This window comes from Xenopus laevis, chromosome 9_10S, assembly GCF_017654675.1.
Source record: "Xenopus laevis strain J_2021 chromosome 9_10S, Xenopus_laevis_v10.1, whole genome shotgun sequence".
Classification (NCBI taxonomy): domain Eukaryota; kingdom Metazoa; phylum Chordata; class Amphibia; order Anura; family Pipidae; genus Xenopus; species Xenopus laevis.
In genome coordinates, this window is record NC_054388.1 from 109,817,026 (window position 1) to 109,832,193 (window position 15,168).

Sequence of the window (15,168 nt, forward strand, 5' to 3'; positions counted from 1 at the left end):
CAGCCCCCAATCCCTCATTTTATTAAAATGTCCTGAGTTCTGCACTGACGCCAGAAAAAGATTCAAAGTCTCTGAAATGTAATTAAATGAGAGGCAGGGAGTTGCTAATACTCAGCAGCTGCAGCGAACAAGAAAAACAAGTCTCTTGGAGGAACTCAGACCGTTAGTTTAAAGGGCAATTTAACCCTCAGTAGCAAAACTAAAACAAGACCGTAAAACCCCAAGAAATGTGTTCAAACGTTCCATAACCAAATGTTGTAATATGGTTGTTAGATATGTTGTCCCTCTTACCATTATTCAAATGTTGGGAGGGAAGGTGTGCGGCTTTATGTTTGTACTGAGATCGTGCAGTTCTGAGAGGTTTGTCCCAGGCAGGCATCAGTAGTGGGATCATGTGATCAGCTAATGAGGAAGTGAGAGTGCACAGAGGAGTGCTGCAGGGAGAAGCAGATGAGTTGAGCAGCTCTGCGCTGTAACTCTGTGTCTCACATATGTAAGTAATGTACATTATTGCTACAAAATATACATTATCTATTGCTACAAAATATACATTATCTATAGCTACAAACAATACATTATCTATAGCTACAAACTACTTTTTGCTTTTATTCACCACTGTTACTGCTGAACTGGGGACTTTACTGACTGTTCCACAGAGGGTCTGTGTGTCCTGCACTGAGAGGGTCTGTGTGTCCTGCACTGAGAGGGTCTGTGTGTCCTGCACTGAGAGGGTCTGTGTGTCCTGCACTGAGAGGGTCTGTGTGTCCTGCACTGAGAGGGTCTGTGTGTCCTGCACTGAGAGGGTCTGTGTGTCCTGCACTGAGAGGGTTTGTGTGTCCTGCACTGAGAGGGTCTGTGTGTCCTGCACTGAGAGGGTCTGTGTGTCCTGCACTGAGAGGGTCTGTGTGTCCTGCACTGAGAGGGTCTGTGTGTCCTGCACTGAGAGGGTCTGTGTGTCCTGCACTGAGACTTTAGTCTGTAAGTCACTGTGTTGCCTGGCTTTTTAATGAGAGAGAGAGAATAGTTTTAACTTCTATTTGTTTTTACTATTTCTGAGATGTGAATAATGCAGGACATCTGTACTCTCACACGCACACTCTCTCTTTCTCTTTCACACTCTCTCTTTCTCTCTATCCAACACACTCGTGCTCTCTCTCACACGCTCTCTGAGACATACTCACTCTCTCCCTCTTTCTCTCTATCCCACACACTTGGGCTCTCTCTTGCACACTCTCTCAAGCTCTGTCTCACACTCTCTTTCTCTATCCCACACACTTATGCTCTCTCACACTCTCTCTCTCTCTCACACTCTCACACTCATGCTCTCTCTCTGTCTCTCTCACTCACACACTCATGCTCTCTCTCTCTCTGTCTCTCTCTCACGCGCTCTCTCTCTCACACAAATCAAATCAAATGAGCTTTATTGGAAGGACCAAATACATTAAGCATTGCCAAAGCAGGTAGGGGGTGCTCTCTCTCACTCACACTCTCACACAAATCAAATGAGCTTTATTGGCAGGACACACTCTCTCTCACACACATGCTCTGTCTCTCTCACTCTCTATTTTATTTTTAATCCATAGTTGCTGATTTATCTGACTAAATAAGAAACTCAGTCAGATAAATATTCTTTAGGACATTTTTTTTAGGCCAGGTTAGAACAATGTGTAGAGCACTGTTATATACACCATTCTTTTGCAACCCCTGTAAACTGCTTAAAGGAGAACTAAACCCCCACCAGTAAAAAACAAACAAAAAAAACTAACATAGCTGTCTGCCATTGCCCCCTCCCTGCACTGTGCATTAGTGAAACTTGACCCTAAAATGCAGAGCAGTACAGCGAGTTCCGGGGCCACATCTTTCTGTCTGTTAGTAATCTTTTGGGTCTCTTCACCGACACAAAGCTCCGGGAGTGTGTGAAGTTGGAACTAGTCTGGAATCAGCTTTAATTGTGCACACTCCTGTCGGCAAATATGAACAGGCAGAAGAGTGTAACTCCTGTATACTGCTTAATTCTGTAATTCTGATCATCTGTATACTGTTATATACACCACTCTATTGTAACTCCTGTATACTGTTATATACACCACTCTATTGTAACTCATGTATACTGTTATATACACCACTCTATTGTAACTCATGTATACTGTTATATACACCACTCTATTGTAACTCCTGTATACTGCTTAATTCTGTAATTCTGATCATCTGTATACTGTTATATACACCACTCTATTGTAACTCCTGTATACTGATAATTCTGATCTGTATACTGTATTTCCCCCAACTCTGGCCCTTATACCATCCCAGTTTTATCAGAGCCATGTTCTCCCTCCCTTTCTCTCATATTTATACCCAAGAACCCAGTTTAGTGTTTCTGTGCTCTCTGGAACGCCACTCTGCTTGAAACAAACAAGCTATTCATGATCTTTTCTCTAAATTTCTTTCACTAACATCCTCGTTAGGCTGTGCTCACATTCCCTCTCTCACTTCACTGGCAAATCTCAAAATCTTTTACCAGATTCTGTTCAATTTCTAATTTTCCTAACTCACCACTTCCTCTCTCTGATCACATTCTACTTACATTTCAACTCTCACCAACTCCCTCTCACTCCCTGATTCACCACAAACATGTGCATTATGTGACTTGCAAACACAAAACGGGTCACATCTCTCTTCTTCCTTTGACTCTCTCTTCCCTCTAATATCTCAACCATCTCCTGTATTAATCTGACTACCTCTCTCAACTAAAGCACTTTCACCACTACCCTCGATGAACTTGCTCCTGCCAAAACTAAATGTATTAGACCCAAATGGCTTCAACCTTGGCATACTGTTCTTACAAAAGCTCCCCAAGGACATTCACGTGCACTTGAGTGTTGCTGACACAAATCCCATTTAGAATCATATTTCAGCAGTTCCAAATCTATCCTGCTCTCCTATAACACAAGTCTTTTCTTAGCCAAACAAACATACCGTACTAAACTCATTAAATCCCTTTCTAAAAAACCTGCACAACTCTTCTCTACCTTTAACACCTGTCTTTCCCCAATGTGTGTGTGTATCTGTCTCTACTCCAGATATTGCTGAGCACTTCAAAAACAAAACTAACACCATCAGAAGTGACATTACACTGCTAAACCCCCTAGATATTCATTACCCTCCCTCCAGACAACCCAGTCTCTTCTGTGCTCCTTCTCCCCTGTAATTGTTGAGGAAGTCTCAAAATGTTTTGGCTTCCTCTCAAATTACTACCTGCCCACTTGATGCAATACCTTCTAAACCCCTTCACAATGCCAATCCCTGTCTAATTAAGGCCTTAACTCATATATTTAATCAATCGCTCTCAACTGTAATATTTCCTTCTCAGCAAACCAACCCTTATGCTTTCCAATACCACTTCTATACTGACTGTACTCAGATGTCTCTCCTCTCCTGATCTCAATCCAGAGCTCTTAACTCAGGTCTCTTCCTGCCTCTCCGCTATCTCTACTGGGATATTGCATCACTATATTAAATCAAACCTCTCTTAAATGGAAATGGTTCTCTTTCCCCCAACTAACACCCGTAACATCCCAGAAGTATCTCTCATAGTTAACAATTACATTATCACCCAGTCTCCCCAGACCAAGTGCCTTGGGGTTATCCTAGATTCTGCCCTGTCCTTCACTCCTCATATCCAGACACTTGTTAAATCATGTCACTTCCACCTAAGGAACATATCCAAAATGCGATCTATCACCCAAGATGTCACCAACATTCTTATTTACTCTCTCATCATATCACTTCTAGACTGTAACTCTCTATTAATTTGCTTTCTACGCCAGAGACTGTCACCTCTCCAGTCCATAATGAACACTGCTGCCAGGCTTATACACCTCAGCAATCGCTCCTCCTCTGACATGCCACTCTGACAATCCCTACACAAACATGTGTTTATATAGAGGAAAGAAAATCAGTCAAAATAATAGTGTTTGTTTAAATACCAAGCAAAGTGTAATGGTGTTGTGCCAGTTTTCTGAATAGTGAGTCTAAAACAAAATAGATGAGAGAGAGAGAGAGAGAGAAAACGAAAAACACAAAAGCTCTTCTCTGAGGAACATTTTAAGGAAAGATGTTCCGAGTCAAATAATAATATGGATGGATAGAAGAGAGACACAATGATGATGATAGATAGATGGATGGATAGATAGATGGATGGATAGATAGATAGATGATGACAGATAGATAGATAGATAGATAGATAGATAGATAGATAGATAGATAGATAGATAGATAGATAGATAGATAGATAGATCTCTCCCATGGTCTTAAAAACATATTTTAGAGAAGCCTACCCTCTTTCAGTTTAGCTACCAAATGCAATACTGCTACATCTCTCACCTTGCTTATTTCTGATCTTGCCCACTCAACTCCTTCCCATTTTAGATTGTAAGCTCTTTTGTGCAGGGCTTTTTTCACCTTTTGCATCCGTTACTGGTTGCTATGTATGTAATTCTGTATGTTCTTTGTATACAGACATTTATTTTACAGCATTGCGGAATATGCTGGCGCTCTAAAAACATGTTGATATACAGTAATAATAATAGTGCCTTGAAGTAAATTTCTTTTTCAATCAGTAAATATTTTACTTGTGTTTTATTAAAGTCAAGAGAATCAAATTCAGCATGATTGTTGCATTTGGTTTTCAAAAGAAAAAATCACCTACAGCTGCCTGTAGGTAGAACGATGAAAGCGGAGATTTGACTGTTACCAAAGAAAACTGCCCAGTCTTAGCAAATGTGCCTGCATATATAAGACTGAAAGGGGATGCCCACTCGAACATTTTATGCACTGTGAAATGTCAAATGTTTTCAATATATTTTCATAATTTAACATTAAAGTTCCCTACTCATCTTTCCCTAGTTACTCATACCATTAATACTGGATCTGTTATCCAGAAACCAGTAATCCAGAAATCTCCCAGTTACGGAAAGGCTGACTCCATTTTATCCAAATCTTTAAAAGTTATTCCTTTTTCTCTGTAATAATAAAAGAGTAGCTTGTACTTGGTCCCAGCTAAGATATAATTAATCCTTACTGGAAGCAAAACCAGCCTATTGGGTTTATTTAATGTTTATATGGTTTTCTAGTAAACCTATGGTATGGAGATCCAAATTACAGAAAGATCCATTAATCAGAACTCCCCAGGTCCCGAGCATTCTGGATAACTGGTCCCATAACTGTAATTGCATAGCTAACATAGTAGGTGAGGTTGAAAAAGACACATCAAGTTCAAGCTATTTGATTAAGTGAAACCCGCCTGTTGACTTATCCAGAGGCAGGTCTGACTCCAAGAAGGTATTTGCACTGGCCTATGAATTAATTTCGTACTAAATGTAGTGTATATTTTAGTAACTCACTTTTCTCACTTTTTAAAAAGCCATCTAACCCTTTCTTGAAACTATGTAATGTATCTTCCTTTACAATGTATTGAATTGGTAGACACCTCTCCTCCTTGACTCTAATTTCCATAATGCCTTGCTTGTTCTGTGGTTAGCATACTTGCAAAAAAAAAGGAGAATAACTGTTTAAGGCGTTGTGGGAACTTGACAAAAGTTGAAGTGACTCTTACCCGCCCTTTCCCAACTTGATCCTCCATGTTGTTATCATTCAATATACTCGCTCCCAACCTTCCCATCTCGGAGTCACATGAGTTGGTGCAATGAGTGCCTGTCTAACAAGTTTATATAACACAAGTATGGGCCCAGGAAAAAAATACTTTAAGAGGCTGGGCAATCCTATGTACAGTTGTCCCTCCAGAAGGTTAAAGGGATTCTGTCATGCTTTTTATTGTGTAGTTTTTATTCCTAATTTACACTGTTTACACTGCAAATAATTCATTCTACCATGTAAAATTTCATTCCTAATCCAACAAGTGGGTGCCCAGCCCAATTCATTAAACAAATGTTAAAAAAGGGCGTAATCCTCCCCTTTAGATAAAGTGCAATGGCTTCATAAAATGTGGCAGACGGGAGAGTATAAGGCATGGAAAACTTCTACTCCGTTTCTTCGGGAAACAGGCTATGTTATAATTACAAGTTTATTGGTCCTGAAAGGGGTTGGTCAAATTTGAGTTAACTTTTTAGTATGATGTAGAGAGTGATATTCTGAGACAATTTGCAACTAGTTCTTAATTTTTTTATTATTTATTTTTTTTGTTATTTAGCTTTTTATTCAGCAGCTCTCCAGTTTTCCATTTCAGCCATCTGGTTGCTAGGGTCCAACGTATTATATTTGAATAAGAGACTGGAATATGAATAGGAGAGGCTTGAATAGCAAGATGAGTCATAAAAAGTAGCAATAGAAATACATTTGTAGCCTGACAGCATTTGTTTTTTAGATGGGATCAGGGACCTCATTTGGAAGCTGAAAAGAGTCAGAAGAAGAAGGCAAATAATTAAAAAAACTATAAAAGAGAAAAAAATGAAGGTTAATTGAAAGGTTGCTTAGAATTGGCTATTCTATATCCTACTAAAAGTCCACTTCAAGGTGGACCACCCCTTTAAGCACCTGTCTTTGAGCACCCATTATGCCCAGAGTTCCTTAAGTACTTTGAGGCTGTCCACATGCAGATTATTTAACAATGGCTGAATAGGGTAAAAATAGAAGGCATGCAAGAAGGATATGAGCATACCAAAGTTGTTTAACCAATATGCAAATCCTAAATTATCAGTGGACATAACATTTTTCACGTTTTATTTCTTTTTGTGGAATAATGAGGCAGCTAATGCACATGTAATTTATTTGTAGAGACACATCCCATCCGGCTCAAGATGTCTATGCCGGGCTCCTTGGGCAGGAGTGGAAGTTCTGAAGGTTCAGTATGGAGTCTGTTAATGCTTCTTTTGCTTTCTGCTGTATGTTCTGGAGCCCCATCACAAGAAACCCAGCCCAGCCCTTTGCAGTGTAATTTGTCCCCCAACAGCCGATTCGACTGTGCCCCAGAAAAGATTGTCAGTAAGGAAGAGTGTGAGGCTCGTGGCTGCTGTTACTCTCCAGCAGAACATAACGGGAATATTGGGCAGCCATGGTGCTTTTATCCCCCAAGCTATCCCAGTTACAAGATGGACAATTTAACCCAGACGGATAGAGGATACAGTGCCACCCTCAAGCGTTCCATGGGTACGTTCATGCCTCGTGATATAATGACCTTGCAGCTGGAAGTTTTCTTCGAGACAGAGAGTAGACTCCATTTTACTGTAAGTATTTTAGGTTGTTTCTAAGACAACTGTAGATTAATTCCCTGCCAAATGCTTTTGATATTTTCATTTGGAATGTTGTGGGAAGTCTGCATAACCAGCAGTGTTCTGTTGTGGTTGACAAAGAGGAACAGTGTTATGTTTTTTGTATAATGTGTAGCTGTTGTGCTAAGTGTCACATGTTGAAAATTGTCGTCTACTGGTCTAACGGGATTTTCTGAAAAAACAGCCAATTGCTGTGAAAGACTGAGGAGGTTATTAAAGTCAGATTTTACCATAAAATCCGAATTTTTAGTGGAAATAAAAAATTCAAATTTTTCGAGATTTATTGTACCCCAGGATGGAAAAAGTCAGAATCCGAAAATCCTTCATCTTAGACCTACCTAGGTTGTATATAAGTCAATGGGAGAGGTCCCTATCCTATTTGGAAGTTTCTGTGGTCTGCACTGGAATTAGCCCAAAAATTCTACTATTTCTGGCTTTTTGGGCAAAAATTTCCAAAAAATTTGGGCTTTTTAGGAAGAAGCCCGAAAAAATTGAGCGACTTGTGAAAACTTTTCTTATTATATCATGCTTTTTTTAATAATAAATAAGCTACAATCGTGGATTCTAGTTTGGTTAGACTTTTTTTTCTTAATAAAATACATTTATTAAAATTAGGATTTTGATAAATAAGGCCTTTAAATTAAACCATGAAACATGAAATACATGTATAAGGCTATGGTAAAATGGAGCTGCACAATTTCTCCTGAGCTATAAGCTTTACAATTAAGCTGCCCGGATGAAACTCAAGACACTCAGGTGTGGGCCCTCGCAGGTTGTAGTGAAACTGTAACCTTTAGTATTTCCACAATAACATGTATTTAGTATTTCCACAATCCAAACATAGAACATATGTGGATAGGCATATACTCACAGTATCAATGGTCCTTATACATCCCCACAGGGTAAGAGAGAGAATACACAGCATAGACAGAGGCATTTCCAACTTTCAGCCTTTACTCTAAGTGGAACTCTTGGATGTCTCCCAAAACCCACTTAACACTCCTCGGTGGAGCCTGTGTTGCTTGGCTGAATTGCCCTGGCTATCCATCACTCCTAGAGTGATCTACTAAAGTGAGTAGCCTATTCTTGCTAGACTTGATTAGGTTCCAATGCACCCTTCCTACCTGTCCAGGTAAGGGGACGGATAAAATGGACCCTGAGAACACGTGTGCTCAGCTTATATAATATTACTTATTACTTGGCTAAACTAGGGAAAGCTTTGATCCAGGAAGAGGAGCATTATCCTTCCATAAACTAAGGGGCCCTTCAGTGGCTAAACTTTAGGGTAATACACAATAAAAGGGGCAACTATTTATCAGCCCCCTACACATGTATTTTATCAAACTGCAAACAGTACAAATCTGTTGACTGACGGTACATATTCAGTTAGTGCACGGATGAACACTGATCTACTGAAGGATTCTGATTAATTATGTGGAATAAGGAGTTGGCTGCAGCAGGAGATGAACACTTTACATATGTAAAGTGAAATTGTTTACCAAGTAAGGGCGAGAAGGTTACTTTAAGGAGAGATTGTAGATTGAAAAGGTACCCTTTACTTGTTCACAGGTTTAATAAGTGTGCAGTGGAAATATAACTTCTGGTACATGACTAAATTAAATAGGTCAGATAAAGTTTGGTCCCATGTTGATACATTTTTAAGAGTCTACTACTAGTTAAAATGAAAACAAGTTCTGATTGGTTGCTATTTTCAATTGCAGTTCAAGGCCCCTCAGGAGCTATTTTCTATATTTGTACACCTTTGTGCACAATCTTCACTATGTTGGTATTCCCTCACAGATCAAAGATCCTGCTGAGAAACGCTATGAGGTTCCAATACCCACTCCGCAGGTCCATGGCAAGGCACCCAATACACTCTACGATGTCCAATTTTCCTGTGACCCTTTTAGTTTGGTCGTTCGCAGAAAGTCCACCGGGCAAACTTTGTAAGTAAAGGCTGTTTTTTTTCCATGGTGGCTGTGAGATAGTTCTCTGACTCTGAGGTCCCAGTGGGGGTAGACCAATGAGTAGGAAGGTGGACTTGGAGCAGTGGCATAACTAGACCCCCCCTAATGGCCCTGGTAAGTAAATTTACAACAGGGCCCCCCTATCCCCACGCAACCTTTATGCATTGGGCTGGAACACAACATTACTGACCTAATATCATAGAAGCAGTTAAACTGTTCCAGTAAAACTAACACTAATATGATCAATATGGTTGCTCATCACATACATATATACCTATTCAGAATACTAGTTCATGTATGTTCTCCATCATATAAGATCTTTAACCCTGTATTTTCTGCATTCTCCCACCCAGAAAGCAGGATGGCACAGTAGAATTTCATATATAAATACCCCTAAGAATCATAGTGGAATGGCAACTTCATTTATAAATGCCCCCCCGAATTCATAGCGGAATGGCAATTCCAAATTAAAATACCCCCAGAACTTGTATTAAGATGGCACAGGAGCAATTCCATGTATAAATACCCCAGAATTCAATGCAGGATGGTACCACATGTATAAAACCCCCAGAATTCATAGTAGGATGGCACAGGGCAATTCCATGTATAAATAACCCAAGAATTCATAGTAGGATGGCACAGGCGCAATTCCATGTATAAATACCCCAAAAATTCATAGGATGGCACAGGCACAATTCCATGTATATATAACTCCAGAATTGATAGGATGGCACAGGGCAATTCCATGTATAAATACCCCCAGAATTGATAGGACTGCACAGGCACAATTCCATGTATAAATACCCCCAGAATTGATAGTAGGATGGCACGGGGCAATTCCATGTATAAATACCCCCAGAATTGGTAGTAGGATGGCACAGGCACAATTCCATGTATACATAACCCCCAGAACCCATAGCAGGATGGCATAAGCTCACATCACAGAACACACAGCTGAGAAGTGATGGAGAGACTTGTGAGTTTGCCCCCACTGATCCGCAACCCACCACACAATACATGCATCAGTCCATGTTTCCTCTCACCTCCCTGATGCCAGCAGACTCATTTTGGCCACTGCCGAAGTTTTTCGGCGCAGGCTGGGTGCGTGCATCCCATGCGATTAGACGCTGGCGTGTGTCACGCACGGGAAAAGAGGGCGGTGCACCATTGTGAATACACACCCCATGCTGCTTTGCTGCCAATCCTTATTAGAAGCAAAACCAGCCCATTAAGCTTAATTAATATGTTCATGATTTTCTAGTAGATGTAAGGTATGAAGATCCAACTTACAGAAAGATCCGTTATCTGGAAAACTCCAGGTCCTGAGCATTCTGAATAACGGGTCCCATACCTTTTTAGTACAAACATACAAAAATTGTTATAATAAAAATCTTCTAAATAACATTCAAAATTGTGCCAGAATTATTAGGTTTTGAAGCAACCTGTTTTTTATTTGTACCTGAATTAAGGTGGATACTTTGGTTTTACGGTTTTATATGACAGGTTGAACACCACTCTGGCTCCACTGATATTTGCAGATCAGTTCTTGCAGATCTCAACATCCCTTCCCTCTGGTTATCTGTACGGTCTGGGGGAACACTATATTGCTCTTAATCTCAGCCTTCAGTGGAATCGCCTCACTTTTTGGAACAGAGATTTGAGACCTTCAGTAAGTAGAATATTGGGTTATGTCTCAGTTTCGTATTTGTGCTGTCCTGTAAGGATATAAACCTAGATACCACCTCAGAGCTTTCACTTCTGGAACTTTCAGTGCTTCCCTATTTTCAAGTGCTCAAAAGAAATTGGTCAAACTAACATAATCATACATATACTGATCAAAGCATTTGAATTGCTTTTCGTTATGTACTGCAAAGTGCCATCACATCCCAAATGTTCCAATTTTTGTGTGACAATCTCAAATTTAAGAGCACAAACCACTCTCCCGGATTTTTGAGAGAAAAAGAGACAAAAAGCCTGGGAGCACCAGGACAAAAAAACGTTGGTATTGGTAATCTGCTTGTGCAAGTGTAGGTGAGGCAATGCTTTCAATATATTTCTTCAGCATTGATCTTACTGGCGGGTCTGGAGTTAATGGAGTGCTCATTGCTCATGTATACAGTGATCTTACTGGCATGTCTGGGGTACATATACCCATTATCCATTTTATTTAGTGATTATTCTGGCATGCCTGGGGTTTATATGCTCATTGATCATTTTAGTTAGTAATCATACTCGCATTTCTAGGGTTTATATGCTGGACATCCTTTTTTGTAGTAAGTATCCTAGTATGTCTGGAGTGTGTTTTGGTAAAATTGGTATTTAGGGGTGTGGTCTAACATTTTAAGCCCTCTCACATGTTGGGAGGTATGGCATATCATTTTAACGGCATTTGACTGAATCAGAACAGACAGTATAGACATACACTTCAAAATCTGGCAGCAGTCATATTTTTATCAATGAACCATATTGACCCAGTTTCATTGGCAGCCTAAAGTGCCCATGCCATTTCCTCCACCATTCTTAGATGTGGTATGCTTCAAATCATGAGCCATTCCCTTCTTCATAATCTTCTTTTCCCACCGTTTTTGTGTTGATCTTCGTTTCATTGGTCCAAAAGAACATTGTTCCAGAACTGGACAGGCTTTTTAAGATGTTTTCTGGCAGATTCTGTTCCGTCCTTTTTCTTGAGTCTTATTAGTTGTTTACACATTATGGTAAACCCTATGTATTTACTTTCATAAAGTCTTCTGTTGATTGTAGACTATAAAAATAATACCCCTAGGTCTTGGAAAGCATTTTTGGCTTGCCTAGATGTTGAGATGCTTTTCTTTATAATAGAAATAATGGAATGGAATGACCGCTGTTTTCTGTGGTTGTCCACGTCATTGTATCAACTGATGCCCGTTTGCTGAAGTCTATTTAATTAATTTAATTAAAAAAATAAATGCAAGACCACTTGCTCCATTAGTTTCACCAACAGCATTTTTTTTTTTTCTTCATCAATATTTACAATAGGAAGTATACCATTTGCACCAGGTTCCCACTGAGATTTCATGAACTGAGAGCATAGGATACTTCTATGTAGCTAAAAATAGATCCAAAATCCTTTTTGTCTGTAAAGATGTTATGACTATTGAACATCTGTAAAGTTTTGGATATGTCACATCCTAAAGTAGCTCTGTGGTTTGTTCCTTTAGAAGGATTCTAACTTGTATGGGTCTCATCCATTCTACCTGTCCATGGAGAAAGGTGGCTCAGCTCATGGGGTGTTCCTGTTAAACAGCAATGCTATGGGTAAGTGTTATACTGAAGAGATGGCTTCTCCAGAAATATAGCTCTTCTCTATATTTCAGGTGTGGTTGATGGATATTGCCGTTATTTGGCATATACATAAGTAATGGCATCAAAACTCAATAGAGAGTCCCAAGTGCTGGGATTTTTGTTTAGGGCTCTTATCTGGTATCTCATTGGGACAATTAATCACCAATGGTATATTTTTCTGTGAATGTAAAAAAGAAAAAAGGGAGGCTGTATCTTCCTTTCTAGAAGATGCTTAACTGTCATTGAAATTATTTGTCTCCAGATGTATTATTGCAGGAAGCTCCAGCTCTGACCTGGAGAACTACCGGAGGAATCTTGGATTTCTATGTATTCCTTGGACCTGAGCCAAAATCCGTGATTCGACAGTATCAGGATGTTATTGGTAAGGAGTCAGTTTCCACATTGATTGTAAAGAAAATGGAATCTGCCAAGCCCAAATGGTCTTTAATTGACACTTCCAGCTATGATATGGCATGAGTTAAATCAAGACACAACATAAAGTGGAGCTAGTAGCTCAGGCAGAAGATGTAGATGATTCTGGTTTCTCATCAAAGCTAGGAAGTTAGTTCAACACGCCTGACAATGGCCAACCTTACTTTGCAGGATATCCATTTATGCCTCCCTACTGGAGTCTTGGGTTCCACCTTTGCCGTTGGGGGTATTCAACGTCAAATTGCACTCGACAAGTGGTGAAAAATATGAGGGATGCAAAATTTCCACTGGTGAGTGAGCAGATATCCCTGTAGAAGAATTCCAATAAAAAGCCATTGCTAACCCTGTGATTTAGTGACTTGCACCAATAACTAGCCTCAGCAATGTGGTACCATAAAACTACTTTCTTTGCCCCAAACCATATCTTCTTCCCTTTAAAGTATACAATGATAGCACAGAATGGTCTAGAAAAACTCCTTTCCTCCCCTCAGGATGTGCAGTGGAATGATATCGATTACATGGATGCCATGCGAGACTTTACATACGATGCAAACAGATATGGGGATTTTCCAGAGATGGTGAAAGAGTTCCACCAACAGGGCATGAAATACATCATGATTGTGGTAAGGGGCACCATTCAGAGATTTTGTAATGGAAGCTGCAGCTGAATAAGAACATTTGGCTACTAGACATATTCTCATATTCAATTCAAGTTGCTGCTTTTACATTCAAATTGTGAATTTTGACCAACGAAAACCCCCCGAAAATTCTAATTTAGCCTTCGAACCAATACATCTGCCCATATGACTTTGCAGTGACAATTGACCTAAACCTTAGGTGATCATCCAGGATCTCCTATTTGAGCTATTGGCTCAATTCCCTATGACAAAACTCCATTTGACCCTGGACAAGTCACTCAACTGGTGTACATAATGCACATATTATGGCTGCCAAAAACCCTGTAAAGTGCATTGAGTCCCATGTCAAAAAAGCACCCTATAAATAATTCCCCTTCACTTTTGCTTGGGGAAAGTTAATGTAAGAGATGTCCATTACTCTGTACACATAATATAACATGCCTGCTACTTTCTTCTGTGATTATTTTAGGACCCAGCCATCAGCAGCTCCAACACACCTGGGAGTTACCCACCATATGATGATGGCCTGAAGAGAGGAGTGTTTATCACTGATGATAAAGGAAAACCTCTTGTAGGAAAGGTAATGGGCATAATGATTTGTGTAACAGGGTCCTCTCCCTGCTCTTACCAGAATTAGGATCATGTACCCTTTCTTTCCATCTGTTTAGGTCTGGCCTGGCCTCACTGTGTTTCCTGATTTTACAAATCCGGAGACATTTAGCTGGTGGTATGACATGGTGACACTTTTCCATGACCAAGTGCCTTTTGATGGGATGTGGATTGTAAGTTACCTCCTGCCATTTGTTTCCCTATTTATCTGTATTTTTGAAGCATATCATTGCAGTTCTGTAACTTTTTATGGTGCTTTCTGTTCCTTCCTCCTCACTCTGTACTTTTTTTTTTTTTTAAAGGACATGAATGAGCCCTCAAACTTTGTCAAGGGCTCGGTAAATGGATGCCCCAACAATGAGCTGGAGAACCCTCCCTACGTTCCTGGAAAGTTATTTCTACCTTTATAACATAGATAACCATGATTATAATTGATTTTCCCTGTTCCTTCGTTTTATATGTTGATAGTGGTCTTAAAGGTTTCATAACACTACCTGCTCAACTAGAAGGATCAGACTCGCAAGAATAACACCTATCACACGTGAAAGGCAGAGCAGTGCAACATGGTTGGCAGACACCATGTTTGGAAATCCATCAGGTCCTGAAATCCAGACATGGCAGCCACCAGACCAGCTGCAGAGTGATTCTTCTGAGTCTTCTCCATGTAGTTGGGATTGAGGGCCTGTGAAAGGAGCCTATGCTTGTAAAGCTGCTCATTTAATTTGTGCTCAGGTCTGATAGGGTTGTTAATAAGAAATCTTAAGCAATACTATCAAATGAGACGTTCATCTTAAATCCCTTTTAGTATAAGGTATACAATGATGCAGCTGTTCTTTATTTTTTTTACTAATGCAAAACATTTATTGAGGTCAATGACCCAAGCGAACAGGTAGTGATTTGCATGATAAACTGGGA

General features: G+C 39.9%; 1 protein-coding gene across 1 annotated transcript in view; it reads left to right on the top strand.

The window, feature by feature from the left end:
- Positions 1 to 332: 332 nt before the first annotated feature.
- The window catches only part of LOC108703274 (lysosomal alpha-glucosidase), a 28,213-nt gene continuing 13,377 nt past the window's right edge, over positions 333 to 15,168 (top strand). The window contains exons 1-11 of the mRNA XM_018239389.2: positions 333 to 493; positions 6,793 to 7,241; positions 9,087 to 9,232; positions 10,757 to 10,922; positions 12,451 to 12,547; positions 12,837 to 12,956; positions 13,178 to 13,296; positions 13,498 to 13,629; positions 14,114 to 14,224; positions 14,313 to 14,426; positions 14,556 to 14,640. Of these exons, the coding sequence (XP_018094878.1) occupies positions 6,816 to 7,241; positions 9,087 to 9,232; positions 10,757 to 10,922; positions 12,451 to 12,547; positions 12,837 to 12,956; positions 13,178 to 13,296; positions 13,498 to 13,629; positions 14,114 to 14,224; positions 14,313 to 14,426; positions 14,556 to 14,640 (1,516 nt within the window). The 5' untranslated portion in view covers positions 333 to 493; positions 6,793 to 6,815. The remainder of the gene's footprint in view (positions 494 to 6,792; positions 7,242 to 9,086; positions 9,233 to 10,756; positions 10,923 to 12,450; positions 12,548 to 12,836; positions 12,957 to 13,177; positions 13,297 to 13,497; positions 13,630 to 14,113; positions 14,225 to 14,312; positions 14,427 to 14,555; positions 14,641 to 15,168) is intronic.